Genomic DNA, 26368 nt, shown 5'->3' with positions numbered 1-26368 from the left:
AAAAAGACAATTCTCTATTTGTAAACAGATTCAATGTATTTAGTAATGGATTTTGCCCTAAATTGTTTTTCTTTTAATAATAATAATAATAATCTGTATTAAAAACGTGAGTTTATCACTGATAGGCCTCTTTCGTACATATTCTACCAGTAAAAATCACCTGAATGAACGTTCTCACGATCTAAAGGATCATGACCAAATTAAAATCATGACCAAATTAAAATCTCATATTATCTAAATGTTCCATTCTGGACAGGCTTGTCTGTCGAGTAACTTTAAACTTGGTTGGAAGACCATCTTAAATAAGTTTAGACCAGAAAAGCATCCTATGCTGGTTTAAGCATTGGACCATGCTTTAAAGCTTTAATATCCAAAAGTCATCTTCACATATACTGTTAACTGTTCTTCAGATGGAGTCTCGAAGTCTCCCTCTGGGATGGGTTTCTGGCTTTTGAAAGCATGACATGGGGATCCTTAAAACCCCTAGATCAGACAGGACATGCGAGAAACAGCCTGGGGTTTTGAGGAGAGGGTGCTCTCCGTCGCCTAATCCTGTTAGCATTGCAGAGAGGAGGGTGGGGAGCACAATGGCACCCCGTCCTGCACCAGCTGGGGTCCCGAACGCTCCCACTCGATGCAAACCCACCCCCAGTTCCCCAGGGCCCTTCAAATCTGCTCTTCAATGTTCCTCATGGTGTTGAGCTGCTCAGCACGCCACCTGTAAAGATCCTCAATGCCATTACCTTTACTCAGAGAAAATACATTACTACATGTGGACTAGGACAATTAGGCATCAACTGCTCCTATCAGTAGAAAGAAATGTAATGTGTAAAGTGTTACTGCTAGAATACATCTAGACACCATGGCTCGAACCACAAGGTCAATTACAAGAGGGGTCAGGGTTACAGAGACTTCAATTCCCATCATATGATACGATAGGATACGGTAAATACTTAGTTACACTGAGCCTGAAATTTTCTTGCATCCACAGCTTCATTTACAACAACAAAACAAACATAACGAACACATACATGCATAATATTATAATCACAAAACAAAACTCAAGTCCTTCAGAGTATGTTGTATCTGAAACCAAGCTCATTTTAGCTTTAAGGTTGAATGAGTGCTTCCATTCAGCCTTATTAAATTGAGAAATTCTATATCTCTGGTTTGACGATAGCAATATATATTCATTTTTCAGGACGTGATTAGGATCAGTGACAATAATGTTGGTCATTCTTAATATATTAATTACTATGACATGTAGATTTATGCCATTTCTGAACTGCTTGGCGTACAACGTTTGGGCAAAATTTTAAAATAAACTTCTTCCTTTTTAAAGAAGTGGATAAACACTTTTCCTTAATTTTCCAGCTTGCCCCAAAAGACATGAGCTGATGGAAAAAGTCCCTAAACTTCTAAAGTGAATTTCTCTAATGGGAAAAAACTACAAGACGTGCACAGATAAACATTTGTGCACGTTATCTCATTTCCACCAGGGCTTTTGAAAGTACTCTTCAGGCCTTACTTAATTCTTCCACTATTTATTTCTTTATTTTCGACTCATTACTCACATCATAAAGTCTGCAACATCCCTTACACAAACTCCACTACAGTCAACTGCACACAAACCAACAATCGACACAGCCATCCTTTGAAGTGTCTGACACGCAGAGTTAAAGCAGCACCATTTGAAGAGTCTAATAAGGGCAGATGAAGCAGAGGAATGGGGCCAGGACTAAGAGGAAAGCATACTAAAGCAGAGGGAGCAGGAGAACGGGGAGGGTGGTAGGGTGACTGGCGGCCTCTACTTAGACAAATACACCCTCAATGAAAAAAAAAATCAATGAGGGAGCATCAGTCGGCATTTCGGTCAACGCTCCGAGCGGCATGCATAAACACACTTGGCCTGAAGCAAAGACATTAATATTTCAATAAATAAAGAAGAAAGGAGATCCAAGACAAATGTTTCAGCTTTTGGCCCTCTTCCTCTTTTCATAGCTTCTTATTTGGCATCTGAACGAGCGGCTGACAGTTATGTAAAAGTCACCCAACACATCTGTCTCAATGTGTCACACGTGTCCTCTGGAAAACAGTTGCTCGTATGCATAGAAAGTCTCTCTAAGATCCTGTGGGCTAAAACTACATCGGGATTTGCATATCATGAATATGCCTTCACTATCATATTTACAGCATTTTGCTTGTTTATTTTTTTCCCTCCTTTGTTTTACTGTTGTAGAACTGGAAAAAAAACATGAGGGACGCCAAGTTGGATTGTATGCAAATGTAAAATTACATGCGCGGTGGAATATTAGACTAATGCTATTGCTGTAGCTGTTTCCTCTGAGGTTTGATTCAGAAGAGAGTGACGAGACACGGAGAGCAAACTCTCTGTGCTGCCTTTCAACAAGATGCAGTTATTGTAACACATGCATGCTCAAGTAAATCAACCTAAACTACTTTTATTTTTCTCCCAGTTGAGTTTAAATCATCACAATCAATGCCATCACATTGTTTTTACCTGACTAAGGTCCCAGGGGTCTTGGCTAAGCAGGGGGTCTTGAAGTGCAGCACCCAGCATGCCGGGGAACAAGTAAACAGGCCTGTACTTAGCTTTTACACGCCAATTCAAGAGCACAAGCTCTTTACGTTCAACTGCTGTAGGGCTCTTCTGTATAATTCATAACCACTCAGTTAATCTATTGATCCAGACTTAGTGCGGCCCATCCCGTTTGGACAGTGAACGGCAGGTAACAGCGGAATGGTGCAAAGAGAATGATGGGGTGCCAGAGAAAGGATGCGGATCATAGTATGTGCACACAGGAGGGTATCCAAAAAAGAAATCAGGGAAAGGAGTTAGAAATGAGGCATGAAAAGCAACTACACCAAACAATTTGACAAGGCCCAGAAAAGGTTAGCAAGACCCAGTGATTGTATCTTTGCAGAATCCAAAGTGAAAGCAAAGATCACTGCTAAAGTGTAAACAGTTTTATTTGATTTAGAACAGCTAAATCCCCATGCCTGGACCTGAGAATTTGTTCTCTAAGTGTGGAACAGAAAAATACAAATCTTCCCACCGACGCTTCACATCCCATCCAGGTCAGCTTACCATCTGTGTCGGCTGCCATTCATTTTTAATGTCTTTTTGGCCACTGCCCCATCAGGTAATGATGTTTTCCTGTTCACATTCGGTCCCATCTTTCTGCTTACTTTGCTCTCTGACTGGCAATGTACGAGTCTTTCAACCTGCCCCTCCTTTTTTTCATTCCACCAAGATCACTTAAATCAAGAGCTCTTTCAGCCTCAGTGAACGGAACCAAAACAGCAAACCCTTACAACCACTGCGTGCAGCTCTCCAAGGCACGTGCTTGCTTCTGTTTTCTGTTATTTCCCAGGTGCATCATCCTGTAACGATAAGACTTAAGGCGACCCATCTCCCAGGTACCCAAAAACTTCAAGTCAAATGACAAGCAGAATGACATCTTCTGCAGCGCTTCGGAGTAAGGAATCACCCCGTTTCAGTAACTTTGTACCTTTAATTTGTGCTGGCAGACAATAAAATATTTACCAGGAACCCTAAAGGCAATTACATTAAAGTGCGTGCTTAGACACCCCTTCCCTTCGGCAGCCCCACAGTGTGAACCCGCTGATTTGGTGAATGGTCACATATCTACAATGTTACATTTTACACGCTATCAATAATTCACCAATCATGAAATGGGGGGAGGCTTGAGCGGGCGAGAATGGAAAAAAGAAAGTAAGGAGAAAGAGGAAAGCGAGGTGCATGCGCTCATGTGCACACTGAGCAGTTTGTCCATTTGCTTAACGGACCAGAAATATTTGCTTGTGGTGATGTCTTGCTTTCACTCTCTCTTCAGAGCTCTAGCACCACACCCACACTGCATCCCATTGCATGTGCACAAACACAAAGTCTGGCTATATTTAAATGTTAGTGTAAAGTAAAAATCAAAGGGTTAGGCAAGGGAAGCAGATATATAAAAATATATATAATTTTTTCAGAGTGTAAACACAAGAAGCTCAACCCAATTAGTTCGCAGAAGTTATAATTCACCACTTATGTGGCATTATTAACTATTATATTTTTGTCTATTGTCTATATTTTGAACTAACATGGTTCAAGCTACAGATTTTGTAACTAGCTAATTATTATCTCCAGCAATGCATAATACAGTTGTAGTCGTGTTGTTGGTTTTGTCATTGTAGGAAACGCACCACAGATCTTTGCTTTTCTAATTTTCTATGAACTATATATGACAGAAAATAACAAACATTCTCAACACCTCAACTTATCATCCGGAGTAGGAATCCTAACAGCCAATACCACCAATTCCCCATTTCAGCATTAATATTCATTGAGGAAAATGTTCCATTAGCAATAATCAAGCACTTCCACAGGCTTGTTTGCAGAAAACTCATCAGGAAAATGACTGCGACTCAGTGTCGACAGTCTGGCAGAGAATGACAGGAAAAGAGGGAACGACTCAACAGATTCAACAAGTATGGCTTGTATCATCTCGGCTGCATGTCTGTCTCTCTATCTACATGAATAAGCTCACGCTTTGAGCTCTCTTCTCTTTTCCAGACGGCCTCTCTCTCTGTTCTGTCACTTTTGCTGTGCCTCTCTGTCCGTCCCTCAGCATTTGGAGTCCCCGGTGACAGTCGTTGCTGGGGGAGAGATGGCAGCATTGATGCATATTTGATGAGCGGGTGCCAAGGCCTTGCCGGAGAGCAAGGCACGAGGGGACGATGTTGCTATCTGCGTCTGTGTCTCAGGTTTCCGAGTCACACTCGCAGAGACTCCTTCTTCCATTGTGGACCTTTATTGTCTGTGTCTGGGGTTTCAGTACCAATTAGAATGATAGATATGTGGGTTCTATAGAAGCCAAAGCAGAGCAGCTTGCATGCACTACCAACAAAACGCAACGCACAACCCACTTTGAAGAGGTGCTGATCAAATAGTCAAGTTCCAATAATGAAGTTCCCAAGTTAGCAGCTTCACTGCATGAAGGGTAATGTGATCTATTCACTGAACCAAATACTTTTTTATCTACTGGAAGCATTTGGTGTGTTTTTTTTAACCAAACTTTTTCTTTAATTCATCCATTTATTCAAGCAAACGGATAGTGGCACCAGCATTTCATTTGTCAGAGGTATTTGATTGACTGCTTTCATTTGTTTGACCTGTGTTTTTTATTATTATTATTTTTTATCAATATTTAATTGTACATGGGCTCTTATCATCCCAGCCTGTTTATGCTCTATTTGAGAATCCATATTGTGGTGCATACCACAAAGTAAATGAACAATAATTAATTCATGCACCAAACTGTTAAGGCTGGCCACATGAAGAAAAAAAGTAACTTGCTTCACACAACACAACAACAACAAAAAATATCTTAATTAAGATAAATACTTAGCATATATTAATTAATTCATTTATTAATTGAAAGAATATTATAAAAATGTATGTACACACACACACACACACATACACACCAATCTCTACATTATTACGTTGATCCTATATTTAGTTATTTGGTAGGTGTTTTTATCCAAAACTTCTTTAAAGACGTTTTTATCAGTTTGTATGACAAACGATAATAAAAGTTTATAAATTAGTAAAAATGTATAAAAATAAAAAATATATGATAAAATGTATAGCTAATAAAAACGTACAATAATTTTTTTTTAAAAAGAACCAATGACTATTTTAGATTTGGATCTTTAAACTATTATTTACTAGGATCTTAACAATATAGATGACAGGTGACAGACATTTAAACTAAGAGCATGTGCGCAGAAAGATCGCAGTGTTCAATACAACCAATCTAGCGCAACCTGTCAAACTCAAAGCACCAATGAAAACGCACCATGAGAGTCTCAGAGCTAAAGCCACGCCTTCTCTGCCGAAACTCACACGATGGGGGACGAGACCAGACACTCCAGAGGCTTGTTCTTATCCCAAACTTACCAATTACATTTAAGTGTAGCGTAATAGTAGTTGGGCGTGACTGTACCTATCGAGGCGGGGCTAAAGGAGGCAGCGTTATATTTTAGGTGCCTGCGTAAATTCCTACTGTATCACAGACTGTGACAGCTCGCACCTGGCTCAGCTCAGCCAGTAAAGAAGACTTCTCAGGCATAGCTTTTCACATTTACCATCTAGATTATCCTTGTTCTTCAAGGTAGACAGACGTTCTGCTTGCGCCAAAACGGAGATAAACGAAGAAGACGAGAAACGACCCTCTCTCACTTCTGCCATAATGATGTCCATGAATAGCAAACAGCCGTTTAGTATGCATCCGATTTTGCACGAACCTAAATACACACCTCTACATTCCAGTTCTGAGGCTATCCGACGAGCATGTTTGCCCACGCCCTCGGTAAGTTCAATATTTCATCTGTGTTTATTGTTTGAGATTCATTATCACCGCAGTCATTTGCATTTTAATCGTAGTTGTTAAAACTTTTATAAAAATAGAAGTGCATTGGTTTTGTTGGTGTAAATGCAGTCTGTTTGATAAACTTTCGCCCCAGTATAACTCTTGAACTTATACTTTTATTTTAATACGTTTTTTTAAAAAAAACAGAATATTAGACATTATTCAAGAGCAGCACTTATTTAGAAATTAGCCATTATTCGTGTAACCATTTTAATGCCGCATTATAGGCTACGTGATTTGCAGTAGTGTCTCAATTCTATAAAACTTTTTATTGTAAAAACAAAACACAGGCTGCTTAATCTAGTTGTGCGTTTTCTTTAAAATTGGGCAACTCAAACCTGGCAGCCTGGAGTTTGCCATTGATACTTACGCTTGCTCTCTGTCATATAGCTGCAGGGTAACATCTTTGCCGGCTTTGATGAGACCCTGCTCCAGAGAGCCGAGGCGCTGGCGGCGGTGGACATCGTTGCTCAAAAGAGTCACCCGTTCAAGCCAGATGCCACCTACCACACCATGACCACCATGACGAGCATGACCTGCACGCCCACGTCCTCTTCTGGGCACCTTCATCACCCGTCTGTGCTGACTTCTCACCACCATCATCACCACCACCAGCCGACGCAGGGCCTGGAGGGCGACCTGCTCGACCACCTCACCCCCGGCATCTCTATCGGAGGCATGCCGGGCTCCGACGTTTGCTCCACCGCTTCCCACCCGCATTCACACATGTCAGCAATCAACCACATGCAGCATCACCACTCGCAGAGTATGAACATGCACCACCACGGCCTGGGCTCGCACACCTCTCTGGGCGGCGGTGGAGACCCCGAGCCTGATCCGCGGGAGCTGGAGTCTTTCGCCGAGCGCTTCAAGCAGAGGCGGATCAAACTCGGGGTCACGCAGGCCGACGTGGGCTCGGCGTTAGCCAATCTTAAAATCCCCGGGGTCGGCTGTCTGAGCCAGAGTACTATCTGTCGGTTCGAGTCTCTTACATTGTCCCACAATAACATGGTGGCCCTTAAGCCTATCCTGGAAGCGTGGCTGGAGGAGGCAGAACGGGCTCAGAGAGAGAAAATGACCAAGCCGGAGATTTTTAACGGCGGGGACAAAAAGAGAAAACGCACATCTATCGCTGCTCCAGAGAAGCGGTCGCTGGAGGCGTACTTTGCCGTGCAGCCCAGACCCTCGTCGGAGAAAATCGCTGCCATTGCCGAGAAACTGGACCTGAAAAAAAACGTGGTCCGCGTGTGGTTTTGTAATCAAAGGCAAAAGCAGAAACGAATGAAGTTTTCGGCTACGCACTAGGCCAGAATGATGTATTTAAATAAACTCAACCATTAGACATAAGAGTGAACAGAGCCAACAAAACTCTTCGAGGCTGAAGCGGAACGCTTCCCACACTGGAATGGGAGCTGGGCGGCAACATCCCAGAGACAGAAAGTGTGCCAGAAGTTTGTCAAGAACAACACGCTCTGGAAGACGGAGGACGAGAGAAAAACCAACACCAACTAAACGTTGCAATTACTGTACAAACCGAGAATTGAATAATAATGATTATTCTCTTAACTCAAAACAACTCTTTTATATTCATATGTGTACATATCTGTGAATACACTGCACCTCTTTGTGTGAAGAACGCATCAAAAATCTTTTTTTAAGGATGAAAGGATAGAAAGAAAGATAAAAACGCTGTTGTGCAAAATATGTCCCATTCTAGAAACTTTAGTGTTATTCTATATGCTCCAGGAGAAATTCATGAAGGTCCTGCTGTGATCCATTGCATGGTTTACAAGGCGTTAAGTGTTCATTTATAGTTTGAATTTTCCATTCATTTTAATGTAGCCTATTGCAATAAGAGAGGACACGCACAGGCGAACGCACGTACACACGGACATACTTAATATACTTTTCTGTGTCTACCTCATGATTCCTGACGTCCTGACACATTCATGGTCATTTTGGAAATAGGGCATAAAACTAAACTTTTCGGTTTTTTTACACATTTTGGGTAAAATAGCCTAGATAGAAAACACGAAGCGTTGTGTGTTGCAACTAATTTCACTTCGACGATGCTTTGACAATCAAATTATTTAAGAATTATTTTGTGACTAGCCCCTTCTACTGTACGTCCTCACTTAAATTATTATTCTTAATAATATGATATTATTATAATTATTACTACACTAAGTTTGTAGATGGGAACATTTCATAACATATTCAGAGATTCATTGCACTTTGTAGATATGATTCCGATTTCTTATTTGTTTGGCCTATTTATATTTCTACGTCATTGATTTTGTTGTTTACTTATTTATTTGAGCTTAATTTATTTTGAATACCACACATGTTTCGTTTGTGAAAGTGTGCTTAACTGTGTCTGTGTACGCGACAGAAATTTCAATAAACCATGCACGTCTTACCTCAGTGTGTTATGTCCCTGAACTTGCTTTATTATTCTTTATTTATTTTGCTTAATATAACAACACCTAGAAATAATAATAATAATAATAAATACGTATGAGATCATTTCGGGTAAACCTAAATGTAAGCTAAAACATGTGATGATCATGATTTTTGTTATCGTTCCTGTTGTTGCTGTCATTATGTCTAATATACGCAACGCGATAATTTGGCGTGTAGCTATTATCGAATGCACAGCAAACTAAAGAATTCGATTATCGTAATAGTAACGAATGAATTGATGTTTCTTTAACGTCCCTGTAGTTTATTTAAATAATAGTTAGCCCAGCTTAAAGGAATTAAAACAAACCCTTGACATAAACATAAACGCGATTAAATAGGCTACATCATTTATGTATGAGGCAACTCCGAACGATATTAATGTTTCTGGTAGACCTACGTTACGCAATTAGTCAGGGATCATCACTGTAACAGGAACACAAGTTCGCTTATTTCAAGAGATGTTAAATCCGGGCTCAATCTGGCGTTCAGCAGGTGGTTTTGAGTCCGTAAAACTCGTTATTTATAAATAATAAATATGAAGTGTTATGATTCCATTGATTTTGCAAGTGTTTGTTAAGAGGAAGATATCCTATTGCTGAACTGGTGGTTCATCTTGTACAACAACAGTTATTGTCCTGTCCCTCTTGGAGATTAGTAAACTCAATAATTATGTTAAAATAATAAATATAAAAGTTTTAAGAAAAGTCTGCCCGAATCAGTCTTAAAAAAAGTGTGGCGAAGAAAAATCCGATACATTTGTATTTGTATTTTTAATTATTATTATTTTTTTTTTTTGTCGTTTGTAAAACCACACACACACACACACACACACACACACACACACACACACACACACACACACACACACACACACACACACACACACACACACACACACACATGTTTGTTTTTGTGAAAAGTGGGGACATCCCATAGGCGTAATGGTTTTGTATACTATACAAACTGTATATTCTATCGCCCTTCACCAACCTTACCCCTAAACCTAACCCTCACAGGAAACTTTGTGCATTTTTACTTTCTTAAAAAAAAATAAAAAAAAAATAAAAACTAATTCTGTATGATTTATAAGCGTTTCGAAAAATGGGGACATGGATTATGTCCTCATAACTAAGTCACCCTCTCCTTGTTATACCTGTGTCATACCCATGTCATTATACAGAGTTGTGTCCTGATACACACACACACACACACACACACACACACACACACACACACACACACACACACACATATATACACAGCTATATGCTATAAAAATGATTATTCATTTCGGAAAATATATATGAAGATTTCGAGCAGCTACTATATTATATAAATAATGAATATATAGCCTTTATATAATAAGATTTGAGATTCTTATTAAAATAGAATTCATCCCCAAAAAAATCCCAGAAAACAGCACTGCTGTGTAGATGCGTGTGGTAAAGCCCATTCCCATGACAATGTGCGTCAATTGTTTGATTTGAATAATGCACATACTGGAGGTCATCCTTTCTCTTTGCTATCCGGCTGAATGTAAAAGGCAAGAGACATGTTACGCAAATCAGATTCGTTCCGTCCCACGTCTTTAAAGATTGAAGGCAGTCTTATTTGAGGTTTTTAAAAACGCATTTATAGTGCAACATAATAAAACGACTGTATAATATTGTGACAGCATTGTATCGGTAGGCTACCTATTTAGCGGAGGTTGTTCAACAATGGTGTTTATTCACAATGAAAGGAAATCACACTACATTTGTTTCTATCATTCGGAAACATTAATTTCTTGAAAAGTGCGATACAAATCTGGTATACGGTAGCCTATTCAAATGAGCACACAAATGAAGATTTGCATAGGCCTAGCTCTCACCAGATCATCTACATAATTCAACAGAAGCCACGGAACATATAGACGTCAAATGTGAGGCAATATTTTCAATGTGGCACTGGTTACTTTATTTTGTAAAATGCAGCTGGAGTGAAAACTGTGTGTAAGTGTATATAATTCCGCTCTTAGATTTACATTCCTCCCCATGTTTCCTTACAGTCTTGTGTTTTCCATGAAGCGGAAAGCGCATTTTCATAAATAGACCTTGGCCAAGCGCTGCGTATAAAATTTTAATGAAGCCGGAGTCTTGAGTGCAGCTCGACTGAGGGCCTTGGAGAATCAGCTCTCTGGTACATGACTATGGCTCCCTCTTTCCTCACAAACATTGCAGCAACAAGGCCCGTTCGACCGGCTCAGTCCATTGCTCGGCGAAAGGAGTAGCCTAGTCGCGTGCGTTTGCAGAAAGATTGAGAATTACTGCAGTAACGTTTCATTTATTCCTCAGGCTTTACGCCCCTGTTTTGTAGCCCGACTGCGAGCACGGTAAGCGAGAAAATAAACTTCCCTCAGTGTTTCCATCCGCGTTGCGCGCTCCCCATGTTTTTTATTCGCGTGTGCGCGCTTGGCGATAAGATCACACCTCCGGCACTGGAAGTTCTAAATCAGTACAGTGCAATATTTATCAAGCGCGTAAATATATAAGCCCAATACAGCGTTCAAGATATCAGAGTTCTCACGTTGAGAGAAGCACAAGCTTACTAAAGCGCATAACGTGTGGTCTGAGCTGGTTTTTTGATCGGCGATTAGTGCGGAGTTTAAGCTTAAGGTTTCCTAGTAATGAAAATAAGCAATGGCGAAACTGAAAATGAAAGTGACAGGGAGAGCAACTCAAATTGATCCTGACAAGGTGAACAAGGGAATCTTTGTAACACTTGCTGTCTTTGGTTTAAATAGCAGCTGATTAAATATATAACGGTATAATTTGATCTCTCATGAGCATGTCATAGGACAGACTGGAATAGCCTAATGCATATTCGACAAGAATTAAAACATGGGTGTTGTAATTAAGAATCTTGTATACTTAATCAAGCCTAATGAATGACTGAAGCAGCTGGAGATGATCAAAAGAGACACTGATAAATCTGAATATTTGGCACTGAGACAAACTGACTGATAGACCATCAAAACAATCAAAGCAGATTACAATATCTAAGTCTCATGTAAATTGGCTCTTGCCCAGCTTGTCTAAGAATGCTGTCACTGCTCATAATTAATGAGCAGTTTCATATTATTTTTAGACACTTTTTTTCCCATCTAAAATCAATAACAGGTCATACCAGACATTATTTTTCATGGTATTTTCATATTATGTATAAATTGTATGAATCCTTTTTTTTTTTTTTTTTTACATCAGAGTAAAACACATGAACAAAATTCTGCTTAAATTTGAGTGTGGAACTCCTTATAAATAACGTTTGTTATAGTTTTATTACGTTTAGATGTAATATGTAACATAAACACTAACAAACTGTAAAATAAGTAAATTAATCTTGTATGATGTATGTGCCTTGATGAAGATCCAGTATAAACGTAGTTAAAAACTAAATGATATTAAATTATATTATTTTAAAGATATGATGACTTTTTGAGTTATGGACTATAGGCAATCACTCCTGCAAAAACTATTTCCGACTTTTAATCTTATGTTCTTCGCTCTGCTAAATGGTATGCAAATCAAATATTTAACAGACTAGTCCCCGTTAATATATATATATATATATATATATATATATATATATATATATATATATATATATATATATATATATACATACACACACCTAAACCCATGAACCTTCATCTTGTCCGAATATGACGAATATTATGTTTCGTAATAATTTAAAAATAAAGGTAATCAACAAGTAGGCTATAAGCTAAACAAAAAATAAATATAACAAAGAGTTGCAGCTAAGACAAATGCACACTCCCTTAAATTGCTTGTAAGCAATCTAAATAATAAAAATGTAGTCCAATAAAACTCCTCATTGGATAAGATTTGTGTTTATGCTCTCTTTGACCCATGATGAATATTGGAGACTTCATGAGAACACACGCGTGCTGAAGAGATAAGGCGTGGGAAGAATGATTTTTTAATGACGATATGCTGCTCCTCCGGTGCAGGATGCTTCCCTGCAACATAACGCGCGCTCATTCCGACACACAGCGGAACAGTTAGAGAGATAATCATAATCATTATAATAATAATAATGATGATGATGAGGAGGAGGAGGAGGAGGATTAATACATGTATGAAAAATGTTATTGTATAATGTCGAAGTACTCTTAGAATTTAACAATTCAAGAAATGATAAATGTGTTCATTGAATGCAATGTAAGTCGCTTAGGATAAAAATGTAAACGTAAAGTTAAGTACACAGAGACTTTTGTTTTTCCTACGTTTCCTAACAATTTATTAATTTAGTTATTTGTTAGGCAGTTTTCTTTACTGCTGCAGGGTTAATACTCTATATTTCTTCAGGACCACGGACAGCTCCTCGTTCAAAGTTAATTTCACTAAGCAGTGCTGAAAAAGACTCAGTTGTAACATTATTATTATTATTTTTTTTGATTAATTTTGTTAATGTTAAAACAAACATCTCAAGGGAAAATCTCTCTATTTTATACTTCGCTTGTGTAAAGCATTCTCGTATTCAAAATACGATAGGACACGATAGAAAATACAATAGGACACGTGTAGTCTTCTTTATAAATATCAAATAAGAAATATAAACATATAAACAAATTACCAAAATTAAAATAGCTGATTAAGAAGAACAAGTCGTTATTATAAACTAGCCTAATTAAATATGTTCTATATGTAAACAAATAACTCAATTATATTGTTAACAATCGAAAGTGACAACGACAACGTCTAGTAAGCATATACAAATATTATAGAACATATTTACATTCAATATGATGCTAATAAGTGTATTAGTGTGAGTATTAGGCCTAATGATCAAAGTATAAATGTACCCAAACCTCAAAAAAAAAAGAAAAAGAAAAAAAGAAGAAAAAAAGAGATCAGTTATTAGATCTATACGTCCATGCTGATGAAATAATTCCCCTTCATATGTAAATCAAAACACATAAAATGAGTTTCTCACATTTAATTCAAAGAAATATGTTCAAAGTAATGCGTATAAGCTTCTAATCATGTCCCATACATAATTTATTCTAAACTGACAAGATACCCCAGCACGGTCCGGTACTACAAAATAAAACCCCGTTTGTAGCCGGACACCAGTTAAACACATTCGTTTAGTTGAGGTACAAAATTAATGAAATTAAATACACTGACGGTGGATATTTTTGTAGATGCACCTCAAGTACATGCTTCGAAATTAATTAATGAAAGACACTAGGGTAATACGACAGGTTCTTATAATAATGTCAAAATAAAGTTACAAAAAAAAAAAAAAAAAATAGGCATATGTTAGTATTTAAAGTTGAAGGTTTCCATGTGACATATACTTCCATTTAGTATATAGTTTCCTTAAAAAAATAAAAATAAATCTTTGATCAGTCGATAATATATCAGTCGAAAAACAGTCGGCGGATGAGTGCTGTGCATGGAGCACATTCTCTGCCCTACATTTCTGCACTTCCCTGTAGACAGGCCTCATGTCCGCTTGCTGCAGAACCCCGGCTTGAAGTGCAACGTTTTTTTGTATCGGCAATGAATAATGCAAGGCAAGAAGGCCAGCGAGTATACATTTAAATACCAATTTGCTTAACCAGTGTTTTCACCCTCCGCCAGCTCCACTCAGCCCAGTTATGGGGAGTTCGTGCTAGTAATTAAGAGCGAGGAAAGCAAACACCTTAACAGGAGAAATATGATAATTAACGCAACCACGTTTTAGTCAGCAGTGCAAAATGTGTGCTTTTAGATTTACAGTAGGCTATTTAAAAGTAGCAGCTTGTTTGTTAACTGCAATAATTTTTAATATAAACTATTATTTTCCTTACATTTAAGCTTTAAAAAATAAATAAATAAACGAATAAAGGGAAAAGTAAAATGTTACAACTCACTATTTTCCTATTAACTTAGATTTAACTTGATCAAATAACTAAATAAATGAACTGTGAAGTTTACGGTTCTCATTTACCTGAATTACAATATTGCCGTCAGTATCACGGCAACATTTTAGCAATCAAATTAGCCTTCTTTAAATAAATATGTAAAAATGACAGAGAGGCCCCATTTCTGTATGGCATAGTGAGAGTTTGATGACCAGAAATTATATTTATTTTAAGATTATCGAACTGCATGATGGTTATTATTTGATTGTTCTAATTTTGGATTTATATGTAGGCCTATATGTGTATATAAAATGTAAAATGACTGCAAACTTTTCGGGTTAGAAAGTGTAAGCATTATTCAAATACCATATTCCTCAAAAAAGTGCAATATGTCTTCACCGTTAAAAATAATGGGACTTCCAAACCAACATTTATTATCTTATTCCAGGAAATCTAATAAATGTCATGACAAATTAAACTGTTCGAAGTGGTTGTTTTTCAAGATTGTTTCAGAGAATCCCCCCCCCCCCAAATTATCTCCATTGCATCAATAAAGACCGTAGTACAACAGTTTGTAAAACTGAAGAAAATAATATATTCCCCTGTATCATGAGCGTCAGAATAAATTGTATAGGCCTACTTATATATAAATACAGACTATACCAACCATTCTGTAACAGCGCAAAGCAATCAGGTCGAAGCTGCAAACGCGATCCTGATTATACGCTGCAATCACACTCAGGAACGGTGATCAATTTAAACTCTGCTCTCTCTCTCTCTCTCACACACACATCTCTCACTCTACTCTGCTGACAGATAGGCGCAGCCAAATGTGCCATAGCTACAGAGTAAACACAGCCAGTCGTCCCTAACCAATTGTTATTCATAGAACGAATAAATATTTAATTCCTTCTAAGGATACCTTTTGTTAACAGAATTACCAACAAGCGTTCCACGATGAATTCACATTTTACCCTCGGCATTGTGGGGCTATTGTGTGCTTATACCTGTCGGTGTGTCAGGACGATATGCTATAATAAAGAACCCAGTCGTGGGGGTTCCGTCCAGCTCTGACGGTGCTGGTATTTCTGGAAATGCAGGCTATTTTGTAGAAGGAACAGAACTCGAGGACGCCTCTAGCTGGCCGGGTTGTCCTACACAGACACTCGCTCTCTTTGTATTCACTCAGGCCATGAATAATGAATTGATGAGCGCTAATAAGTGCATCAACAGTCGGATTAATGAGCACACTATCTATTAATGAAAATCAGCGATGACTAAAGGATTTGACGTTCTCTGTAATTACTCGAGCTCTGGGCATGTTTGGAGAGGAAATCATCAGCAATGCCTTCATTGTTTTGTAAAAATGTATGTTACACAGTAAGTCCAGAGATACACTGCACAGATTTAAAACAAGGCTAGACTATAGAGTTCTCGAAATCGAATGCCAGGTCTGAGAATTATGGGGGAACGCAATGTGGAAATCAAATCTGACATGCAGACCCTTTAAAGATTTGACTGGACAGGATCCAGTTCATTTTAGTAAGTGTATTTGCTTGGACATCCACTGGAGATTTACTCAACGACCTGTTGAGGCAGGGGAGAGAGCGAAAGTCTGTTGGTTTGCCATGAAAATTTAAACAGCCCTTGGCACACCTTTCCTGAATTTTGTGCGCGCTAATAAAACTCACCCTTTTGAAAAGACTAGGGTAAGGTGTGTGGAATTCCCTATGCATAATGGGGTATCACACAGAGGAGGGAACCCCCTTCAAATCTCCTGTAGCTTATTCAATACAAGGAGCTGGAAATGAGAGTTAATTGTCACTAGGTTAGAGCACCGCATTAGTTTTGATTCCCCACTGCGTGCCAAACTCATTGATGGAGATCCGTCTATTAAACATGTATTAGACTCAGCAAATTACAAACATCACTTTCGACCAGTTTGGGAATTATTCAGGGACTTTCAGGAAGCAGACTTTGAATTTCAGTTATTTTCGTCTTGCTGTACCCAACATGGCCTTTTGGCGCCTCTGGAATGGGAGCTCAGATAACGATCAAACAGGTTATCCAGTTTAAAAAAACAAAACAATTTAATTTAAGTTTTAGCAATTTATGTTCTACATTTATAATAAAATGCATGTTCGGATGTATCCTTTGTTCCATTGAAGCATAGCCCAATACTGATTTCTTCCGTAGCATAATGATACCATTGTTAGGGTGAAAACTACTTCAGTTTGCGAGGACCTATTTTTTATTTCCGCCCTCATAGCCTTCTGAGCAGAGCTGTTAAACTATGGGTGTCCCGAGTTCGAATCGTGGCTGGAGGACACCCCATGGTAACACTTTAGTATAGGGTCCAATTCACACTGATAACTACAGTACTTGCTTATTAGCATGTCTATTATTAACATATTGGCTGTTTATTAGTGCTTATAAAGTACATATAATGCATGACATCCATAATCCTACCCAATACCCTAAATTTAACAACTACCTTATAAACTATTAAAAAGCAGCAAATAAGGGGTTAATTGAGGCAAAAGTCATAGTTAATGGTCAGTTAATTGTGAGAATTGGACCCTAAAATAAAGTGTGACCTTCTTTTTTTGAAATAGGCTAATTTTCCAACTCCCCTTGAGTTAAACAGTTGAGTTTTAATGAAAACATTCAGCCGATTTGGCGGTAGCACTTTTAGCTTAGCTTAGCATAGATCATTGAATCTGATTAGACAGTTAGCATCTCGATCAAAATGACCAAAGAGTCTCTATATTTCTCCTATTTAAAACTCGATTCTTTTGTAGTTACTTTGTGTACTAAGTCCGACGGTAAATGAAAAGTTGCGATTTTCTAGGCAGATATGGCTAGGAACTAGTCTTAATTTCGGAGTAATAATCAAGGAACTTTGCTGCTCTATCATGGGTATAGCATGCGCAGTGATATTACGCAGCACCTGAAAATACCCCCCAGCAACTCTTATTATTTCTTCAAGTACACAAACTAGCTGGGGACTATTTTCAATTGCTGAGAAAATTTTCTGTCAGTCTTAATAGACAATGTAACTACAGAGGAGTCCAGTTTTAAATAGGAGAAATATAGAGACTCTTTGGTCATTTGGACTGAGATGCTAAGGGTCTAATCAGATTCAATGAACTATGCTAATCTAAGATAAATGTGCTAACGCCAGACCCGGAGAACAGCTGAATGTATTTGAAAATGGTAAGACTCAACGGTTTAACTGGGGAGTTGGAAAATGGACCCATTTTCAAAAAAAGTGGAGTGTTCCTTTAAGAGATGAACTGGAACATCATACTGGTATAGCCCAAATTCCTGGCCTCAGTTAAACCTATGAATACTGCTGGTCACATTGCCTTTACATTAACAGCAAAAGCAGGACCTCCATTACGAGAGCAGAGGGTGCGTATTATGGTGGATTTAATATTAATGGATTTTATTAGCTTGACACTAGCATATTCATGAGAGTCTTCTAATGGAATCAAAAAAACAAGAGCTAATGCTCACTGGCAGTACTGATAAATGGATTCGCCATATTTTTCATTGGCTAATGTTGAGTCAAAACTGTTTCAGTGGTTTATCTATCTATCTATCTATCTATCTATCTATCTATCTATCTATCTATCTATCTATCTATCTATCTATCTATCTATCTATCTATCTATCTATCTATCTATCTATCTATCTATCTATCTATCTGCCTGTCTATCTGTCCGTCGACATTATAACATTACCATTAACATAACACATATTAAATGCTGTTATGATTCATTAAAAACAGCAATTGTGTAATCATTCCACCTCCAAATTACAACTGAGCAATATAAAGTGTCATCTCTTTTGTTCTCAAGATGCACTCAGGTAATCTATAACTAAAGGTAAACGATTTTGAAATTGTACAGGATGTGGATGCAGAGCAGGAGCTACAGTATCTTTATGAGTTGTACCTTTGCTAGGCCATGAGATGGGGCTGCTGAAAAACACACATCCTTTTTGATCATCACGGGCCCCTGAGTGCACTAATGCATCTGACTATTAGCATGTTTTCCCGGATGCCACAGGCTAACGCCCTGCCTTGCCTTTGACATGTCAAAACTGATAACAGTCAGAGCTAGTCCTGCTGTACAAGTTTGCGTGTGTGGGTACCATACACTTCACAAGCTCTCACACTAAGCAAGGCCCATTTAAGTGAATAAAATGTGAGGAAAATTCTGTCACGAAAATCCTGATGGAATTGGAGTCACACATATTGTGATCTATATTTTACAGAGAAGATGTTTAATTTACCTTAACAGGTACGTATATTGAATTTCATATAAAAAAATATATTTGTGAAGTCAAAGACAGGCAGCACTCATTCGGAAAATGAGGGGAAGAAGGGATAGATTTCCTCTTGCTTCATAAAGTTATGCAAGATTTATATTTGCTGAGAGTCAGCTACATTTTCAGTAAATATTTAAGGTCTCTTAGCTGGAGTGATCCTTTTGACAAAATGCTTATTCAGATTCAGTAAAAGCAGCAGAAATGTTACTAGATTCAAAGATTCTCGTACAAATTTGAATGTGAAAGTTAATATAAAGAATCCACACACAATGTCTGAATGTGTCGCAATTTTTGCAGATGAGCAGAGTGAATGGTCTGCTTTACATTTCTCATTTGTATTGCATGTAAACACTAGTCCTAGACAAACTGGAAAAAAAGACCCTGCAGGTCTGAACAGCCAAACAATGAGAGAGGGAGCATCTGGCCCTGTGAACACCCATCAGGCTTTCAAGCTTTGTTACTCCACACCGACGGCCAAGATGTAGGGTGTACAGGAGCGGAGAAGAAAGCGAGGTCTGTAAGCCTCCGAGAAGCTGGTGAGCAAGTCGTGGAGGCTTCAGAGAAAACGTAGAGCGAGACCATGAGTGAACCAAATAAAAATTCCCTTTACCTTCCTCTTGTACTCCAAGCCCCATTATTTCTCCTGAGTTACTTTCTTCTGAAATCACCCTGAGGCTGAGCACTCTCCTGGGTGGCTAGCCTGAAGCCAGCCTTGTTTTCACATACTGGTAATAATTTCACTGGTGGAGAACCAAGGCTTTTAAAAGATCATCCCCCCTTCTCCACCTCGTCATAGCCAGAGTCTGTTCGGTGCAGCTCCGCACGCTTCAGTCCTCATCACACGCGCCTTTAGATGTGAACCCGCACCCCCTGTTCTGACCAACTCTAGCCTCATACCCTCACTCCGGCTCTCATTCAGAACGTGATCAGTCGCTCCTCGGCTCCCTGAGATGCTCCTCCAAAGCCCTTCATCAGAACCGTGGCTGCTTTGTCCAAAAAGAGAAACCAAGACAGGCAGTCAGGGGGGTTGATCTTGGGTCTTCAGTGGATTCATGCATTTTGTAACGATACAGCACAGTCTGCTGTCCAATTTGAAGCTGCCGCCTTCCGTATGCGGTTTTATGCCTCCGCCTGCACATCAAGTCTTTTCTCCTGACATGATTTTTTAATCTTGCCTTATCCACCATCCACCGCAATCTAGGCAGAGGGAGTTTGAGTCCTGCAAACTGGAGTGTTCTTTAATGGGCTCAGCACCAATGGCTAATAAAGTTGAACAGTGGCTCAGTACTGCCTTAAATGAAGGAACGTCCATATTACACCAACTCTTCTGCACTCGTTGGGTGTTGAATGGCTACATGACTGGATATGGTGAATCTGAAATAGGCTTCGTAGATAGAAAATTGCATTTCCTTCCCTTCTAATTGTGTAACATCAGGTAGCAGAGGCCTGTTGCGACTGAAACGTGAGTCTCTTTGGCATCCTAGAGCGGATCAACATTAGGGACAAGCATTGGGGGACTGATCACTTTCAAGACACACAGTCGAATGAGCGATTTGTGTCACACAAATGCGTATTGATCTTCCTGCATGTTCCACGACACTAGCTAGCAGCATGGACAGGTATCTGCTGCTGTCCTGCCACGGAAAAGAAAGATCTTTTATTTAGCTGCTGCTGCAACCCGCTCCTGCTCATGAATTATGCAGCCGCAGGCCCCTGTAACAAGCTCCAGCTCAACTCTACACCTTGTGTGTGGCTTAAAATATAGATAAAAGCTGAACAGTGAGCTACAAACGTAGTGTTTTTTTCTCTCTTCTCAGGACAGAAGAAAGCCAGTGGAGGGAGAGGTCCACGGCAATTAGAGAAGGCTTGAGCACAACATGTCTGATTCGCTTCTTTCACCCAGTTTGCTTCGGAGGGAGTAAATACGCTCACTGAATGAATCAAATGAAATCAACAACAGCAGGGGGAAGCGCTGTAGTCTGATGTTGCAAAGTGTGCACATTGTACATGTCGGTGATATGACTCGAATCATGTTATGCAACAGCTGCTGAGTATCAGCTACACAGAAAAGTAATGTGAGGTCTTAGTAAACATGCTGCGCCTAAAAGGATATAATACATTTTGCAAATGAAGAACGCCAGAACAGGGGAGGCCCGAACCTTGTTTTTCTTTGATTTTACGGTTTGGAAACACTGACAGCACCATTTAGGTGGGTACTGTTTTTTTTAACACCACCAGAGGCAACGTAGTGTTGTTTGCTAAAAGCACATTCCAGAGACATGATTGCGTGTGACACGTTATGAAAAAGATGCAAAAGTCTTACTTTTGTGGAGCACTTTTCAACTTAAGCAAGTATATAAACTTCTGGCTATGACAGCTGAGGGTTGATCATGATAACTGACACTATTAGGGCAAAATGATATTCAAGTAATTCTTATTTTCGAGCGACCTGTATGATGATACAAACACATCTTTTACAGCATCTCAACAATAGAAAAATAACAAACCTAATCACACAGATAAAGTTACCAGATGCCAAAAAGTCTACAAGCTATAATGAGGATGAATGATGATAATGTTAATGTTGACTATGACAATGATCGAACACACACGCATACACAGAAACACACTTTGAGTTATCAACATTGAGGTGTTGTTTTCTAGCAAATAATTTACAGAAACTGTCAAAGAGTTTGAACTATTTGTATAAGTTATGTACAGGGTACCTGAAAGAGTAGAAGTCTTCTCGGGACTTCAGTGCAGAATACTTCCTTCACTACACTCTTCCCTCAACTTGATAAACAGCACTGGGGATCTTCTCTTCGTAAATGAATTCTGCGGATGAATAATGCAGTGCTAAGCAATTAATTCACATTGATGACTCATTTATTTATTGATTACCCCCTGTGTAATAATGGAGAGGGTTAAACGTCAATCAGACAATATCAGAGGCCCTCACAAGCACATCAGAGGAAGTCATTAATTTATAAAAGAAATAAACTGTAGGGGCAAACCTACCAAATCTGCTAGGGGGAAAAAAGTGAATTGCATTAATGCAAGTTAAATGGATATTTTTTTTTTTACAGGAAGTGCAAATGAAGAGAATAAACAGCATTCTATGGGATCACAGTGAAAAGTAATGCGCATCAATTTGTTAACACTGAGTTTGTGTGATTTTAATGTTTTATTTTATGATATAGAAAATGTGACTTGATTTCTTCCTATATTAACTGCCTTTGCAATGATAAATAATATTTTGGGGAAACATAAAAAAAAAAAAAAAAAATTTTATTCCTCATTTTGGCACAAAATAGTGTGATGAGTTGAGGCCAATTTGTCAAGCAAAACTTCAGGACTGTGTGCTTTTAAAAGAATTTTGAATTAACCACATCTTTTAAGAGCTTCCCAGCCATCTCTTCGAGAGTGATGTTGAAACACAAGCCATTTCATATTCCTCCGCCACTGATTTTCACATACAATTACAACAATTCAGTGCTAGAGAAAGGCATGTTCAAAGGCAGAGCAGTATCATAGGAAGACTGGACCGACACATCCGATCAGCATGGAAGCCGACTAAAATCTGCGACTTAAATGCTAATCTAAAATCTGTGATAACAGCTTCTACTGCAGCCTAATTGTATCATTGATACAAACCAAAACTGATTTAAGGGTTGTCACTTGGGCAACATCGTCAACCACTTAAAGCATTTTTTTCTATTTCAAAACAGCCAGAAATTGTCCAGATGTGGAGCTGCACCACTGGGACGACCATACCATACACCAATCTGAAACACTGACAGTAGAGCACATAAGTGGGTTCAGCAAGCCAAGTCCCAGATCCTCCCCCTGTGGGCCGAGCAGACAGCTCTGATGCACTGAGTCCATTAGTGAGGGCTTTATGGGCAGAAGAGCAACAGCCACTGGCCTCAAAATGTAAACTAATATTATTACTGCAGTTCTTTACACATTAAAGGTACCCCCCACCCCCACCCCTCCTCCTTTTTAATACAGTTCTCAAATATAACTTTTGGAAAATGTTTTAAGTTACACCCACATGTTTCTTACACTGCTATTTATATATGTTATGCTAATTTAGTTTTCATGATTTTTTTTCAAATAGCCACTTTTATATTTTAAGTTTATTTTAAGTCATTTTTTTATTCCTCTTGTTATTTTAAATATTAATATTTATATATCCCCTTTGTTTAGTTAAATTTTATTTTTGTTTATTTATAGTTTGTCATTTTAGTCATTTTAAAATTAAACATATCTCAGTTAGTTTCCAAGGCAACATTTTTAACTTCCTTTAGTTTTATTTATTTTTTCATCTAATATTTATATTTTATTTCAACTTCACCTCTATTGGCCCTGCTCACATAAGATGAAGACACTAGTCTCATAAGTCGATAAAGGTTTATTTATATTACATGAAGCGGGTCATCATATGGGGGTGGCCATTTTGAGATCACATGACCAGCTTACTACCAATCACCTTCCTTTTATTTGATGGATTCACTTGCAGAATAAATAACCTTGGAAAACTCCAAAAAAAAATTTTTTTACAAAGGCAAATCTTAAATTTTTTGCAAGATGTTTCATCCACACCACTAGGTGTCAGAATAAATGACAAAAGATCCATTATGTCAGCAAGTGAAATATATATATATATATATATATATATATATATATATATATATATATATATATATATATATATCACTTTTCACTCACTTTTAAAAGTATGATGTTTTGTTTAATATGACAACAAACAGTCCCTTATTCACAGTTATCACAGTTATGCTTTACTTTCAGGGTTGACTTGTTTTGCTTTCAGTCCTACATTTCAATCCATGTCTAGTCACTGTTTTGTCCATCAACATGCTTTCCACACACACACACACACACACACACACACATACAAACAAATGCACTCTTTTCTGACCACCCCGCACTGTGTGGTCTGGAATGGAGGCACGGCCAGCCCAGTCACCTGAAGCAACACTGCTTGCGCTGAATTATTAATCGCTAATATCATTATGTAGTCACTACTTGTCATAACAATCTAGGCAGGCACAGAGAAACTCAATCTGCTGTGGCCCATACAGACAATGCCTATTAATTATTGATACAGACTAATTGGCTACAGGATTTGTGGGGCACAGTTACTTTTGTTCCTCTCACTACTTGTGCTGCTCCTTCAAGAAACAATATTATCAGAGGCCAACCTCCCCAACGCCCCCGTGTCAGCAAATTAGCTGCCGTGTCGTTCCCCTCTCCCCCTCCCAACCGCCTTTCTTCTTATGCACTTTTACAGGATTTATGATTCAGTCTTCAAACTTTAGCCACTCTGTGGATGTGCAGGCCTGATTCAGATAAACATTATGCAGGTTTGTCTGAGGGAAGGACATAAATAAATTGTCTACCTGCTGAGCTTCAGTCAGCTATGAGTCCGGTTATATTTAAGCAGGGTTTTTTTGTGACTCTTATAAACAGTAAAGTAGATAGGACTAGGAAATACTTTGAGCCAAAATGATATTTTGCTGTATAATTAAATTGTATTATCATTTAACTTACTCCTTACCTCCAACTTCCAATATTTATTTTGTTAAGTGCTATGATTAGATAACCTGCTTTAATACTCTGAAACAGAATGGTTTTACAAACTATATGCAGAACCAAATTTCTACATGCAAAGTTAACAGTTAATGCTATAAATGCTATAAAATTCATTATTACAAATAAACAGCACTTACAGTAAAAACATAGTGAAATAAATTTAATTAAATTTAAGACAGAAATGGGTTGAGTTTTTTATGTAACTTAACAAAACTTTACCAATTCAAAAAAAGCTGCAACTCCACAGCCTCGTCTTCAAAGACATGAGATATTGACCTTCTGACTTTCTCAGCAGAAAAATAAAATATTCTACACAATACTTGCTTTCCTCCACATGTTGTTCAACGAAGCACCAGACCTGACCAGCCTGGCCAATCAGACACCCAAACCTTTTGACAATATCCTATGACAGTGTCAAGGAAAGAGATTTATAGAAAGCAATAGAAATAAAATAATAATAATAATAATAATAATAATAATAATAATAATAATAATAATAATAATAATAATAATAATAATAAACCCTTAGCGCCTTTAAAAGTAGCATCTCAAAGCGCTTTACATAAACTTTTTTTAAATAAATACATAAATAAAAAATATGAGGTTAAAAAAATACACACAACAGTATAAGCAGTAAAGAACTAACCAAACAATACAAAGCCAATTTAATAACAAACAAAGTGATCACGTAAAAGCTACCGTAAAAAATTTAAGTTTTAAAGGATGATTTAGAAAACACTTTAAGGGATTCTGCATTTTTATACAATGAAACATTCCTTCCTGCAACAATAGAACAATTATAGACTAAACTTTATAGCATTTCCTTTTATAAAATATCTTAATTGCTAATATATATCAGTGCTAATATATATCAGATTTCAAAAAATTTCCTTCATCATCTAGACACCACAAGTTTGAATATAGTTTGTGGTATTTTCTAATCCAGTCGTTAATTATTCCCTGACATCTCTCTACTGTGTCTAACCAAATAAAACAAAAATATTAAAATATAAAATGTAAAAATATTAAAATCATATAGCCTTTCAAATGTAAAGCAGACGTATAATAAAAACACACTATTTTTAGACAAAACATAAAAATGATTTACTATTTACTACTTTATTCACCGCCGTAAATGTTTATGTCAGACCAGGTCGGAGTTAAACTGTGTGCTTGACGCACAGTTTGTGGTCACCAGTGGATCAGAGCCCTCCTGCTGAGTGACTGCCTTTACAAAGCAACTAAAAGATGAAGAGAACTCAGGCCTCAGATCTTGAGAAGCAGGAGCTGATGTGGTAAAGAGGCCAAGGCGACAATCTCTCACTAACCCTGTGTGGGTTAAACAGTCTCCAAGTAGTGGATCACAATACAGTGAAATGCAGTCTGATATATGGTAGTTACAATATTTAAAGACTGTCAGCGAAATGGGACAGAGTGCATTTTTAATGTCTTTCTGAAAAATGAAAGCTTTATACAATAGTATCATCACCCAAGGCTTCAGATCTCATCTTGTCATTGTCTTGCCTTCTCATGACATACTTAAAAGGAGGGGGTTACTATGTGAGCATAGGCATCTATG

The 26368-nt window shown here is 38.1% G+C and overlaps 1 protein-coding gene across 1 annotated transcript; it reads left to right on the top strand.

The window, feature by feature from the left end:
* The first annotated feature begins 6107 nt into the window (after positions 1-6107).
* Positions 6108-8883, top strand: LOC113038128 (brain-specific homeobox/POU domain protein 3-like). The gene is made up of 2 exons (XM_026195327.1): positions 6108-6404; positions 6855-8883. Exons 1-2 carry the CDS (start codon positions 6285-6287, stop codon positions 7767-7769), a joined length of 1035 nt encoding a protein of 344 aa, XP_026051112.1. The 5' UTR covers positions 6108-6284; the 3' UTR covers positions 7770-8883.
* The last annotated feature ends 17485 nt before the right edge of the window (positions 8884-26368 follow it).

The sequence above is a fragment of the Carassius auratus genome, chromosome 21 (genome assembly GCF_003368295.1).
Source record: "Carassius auratus strain Wakin chromosome 21, ASM336829v1, whole genome shotgun sequence".
In the NCBI taxonomy this organism is placed as follows: domain Eukaryota; kingdom Metazoa; phylum Chordata; class Actinopteri; order Cypriniformes; family Cyprinidae; genus Carassius; species Carassius auratus.
This window is presented reverse-complemented; position numbering and strand designations above follow the sequence as displayed.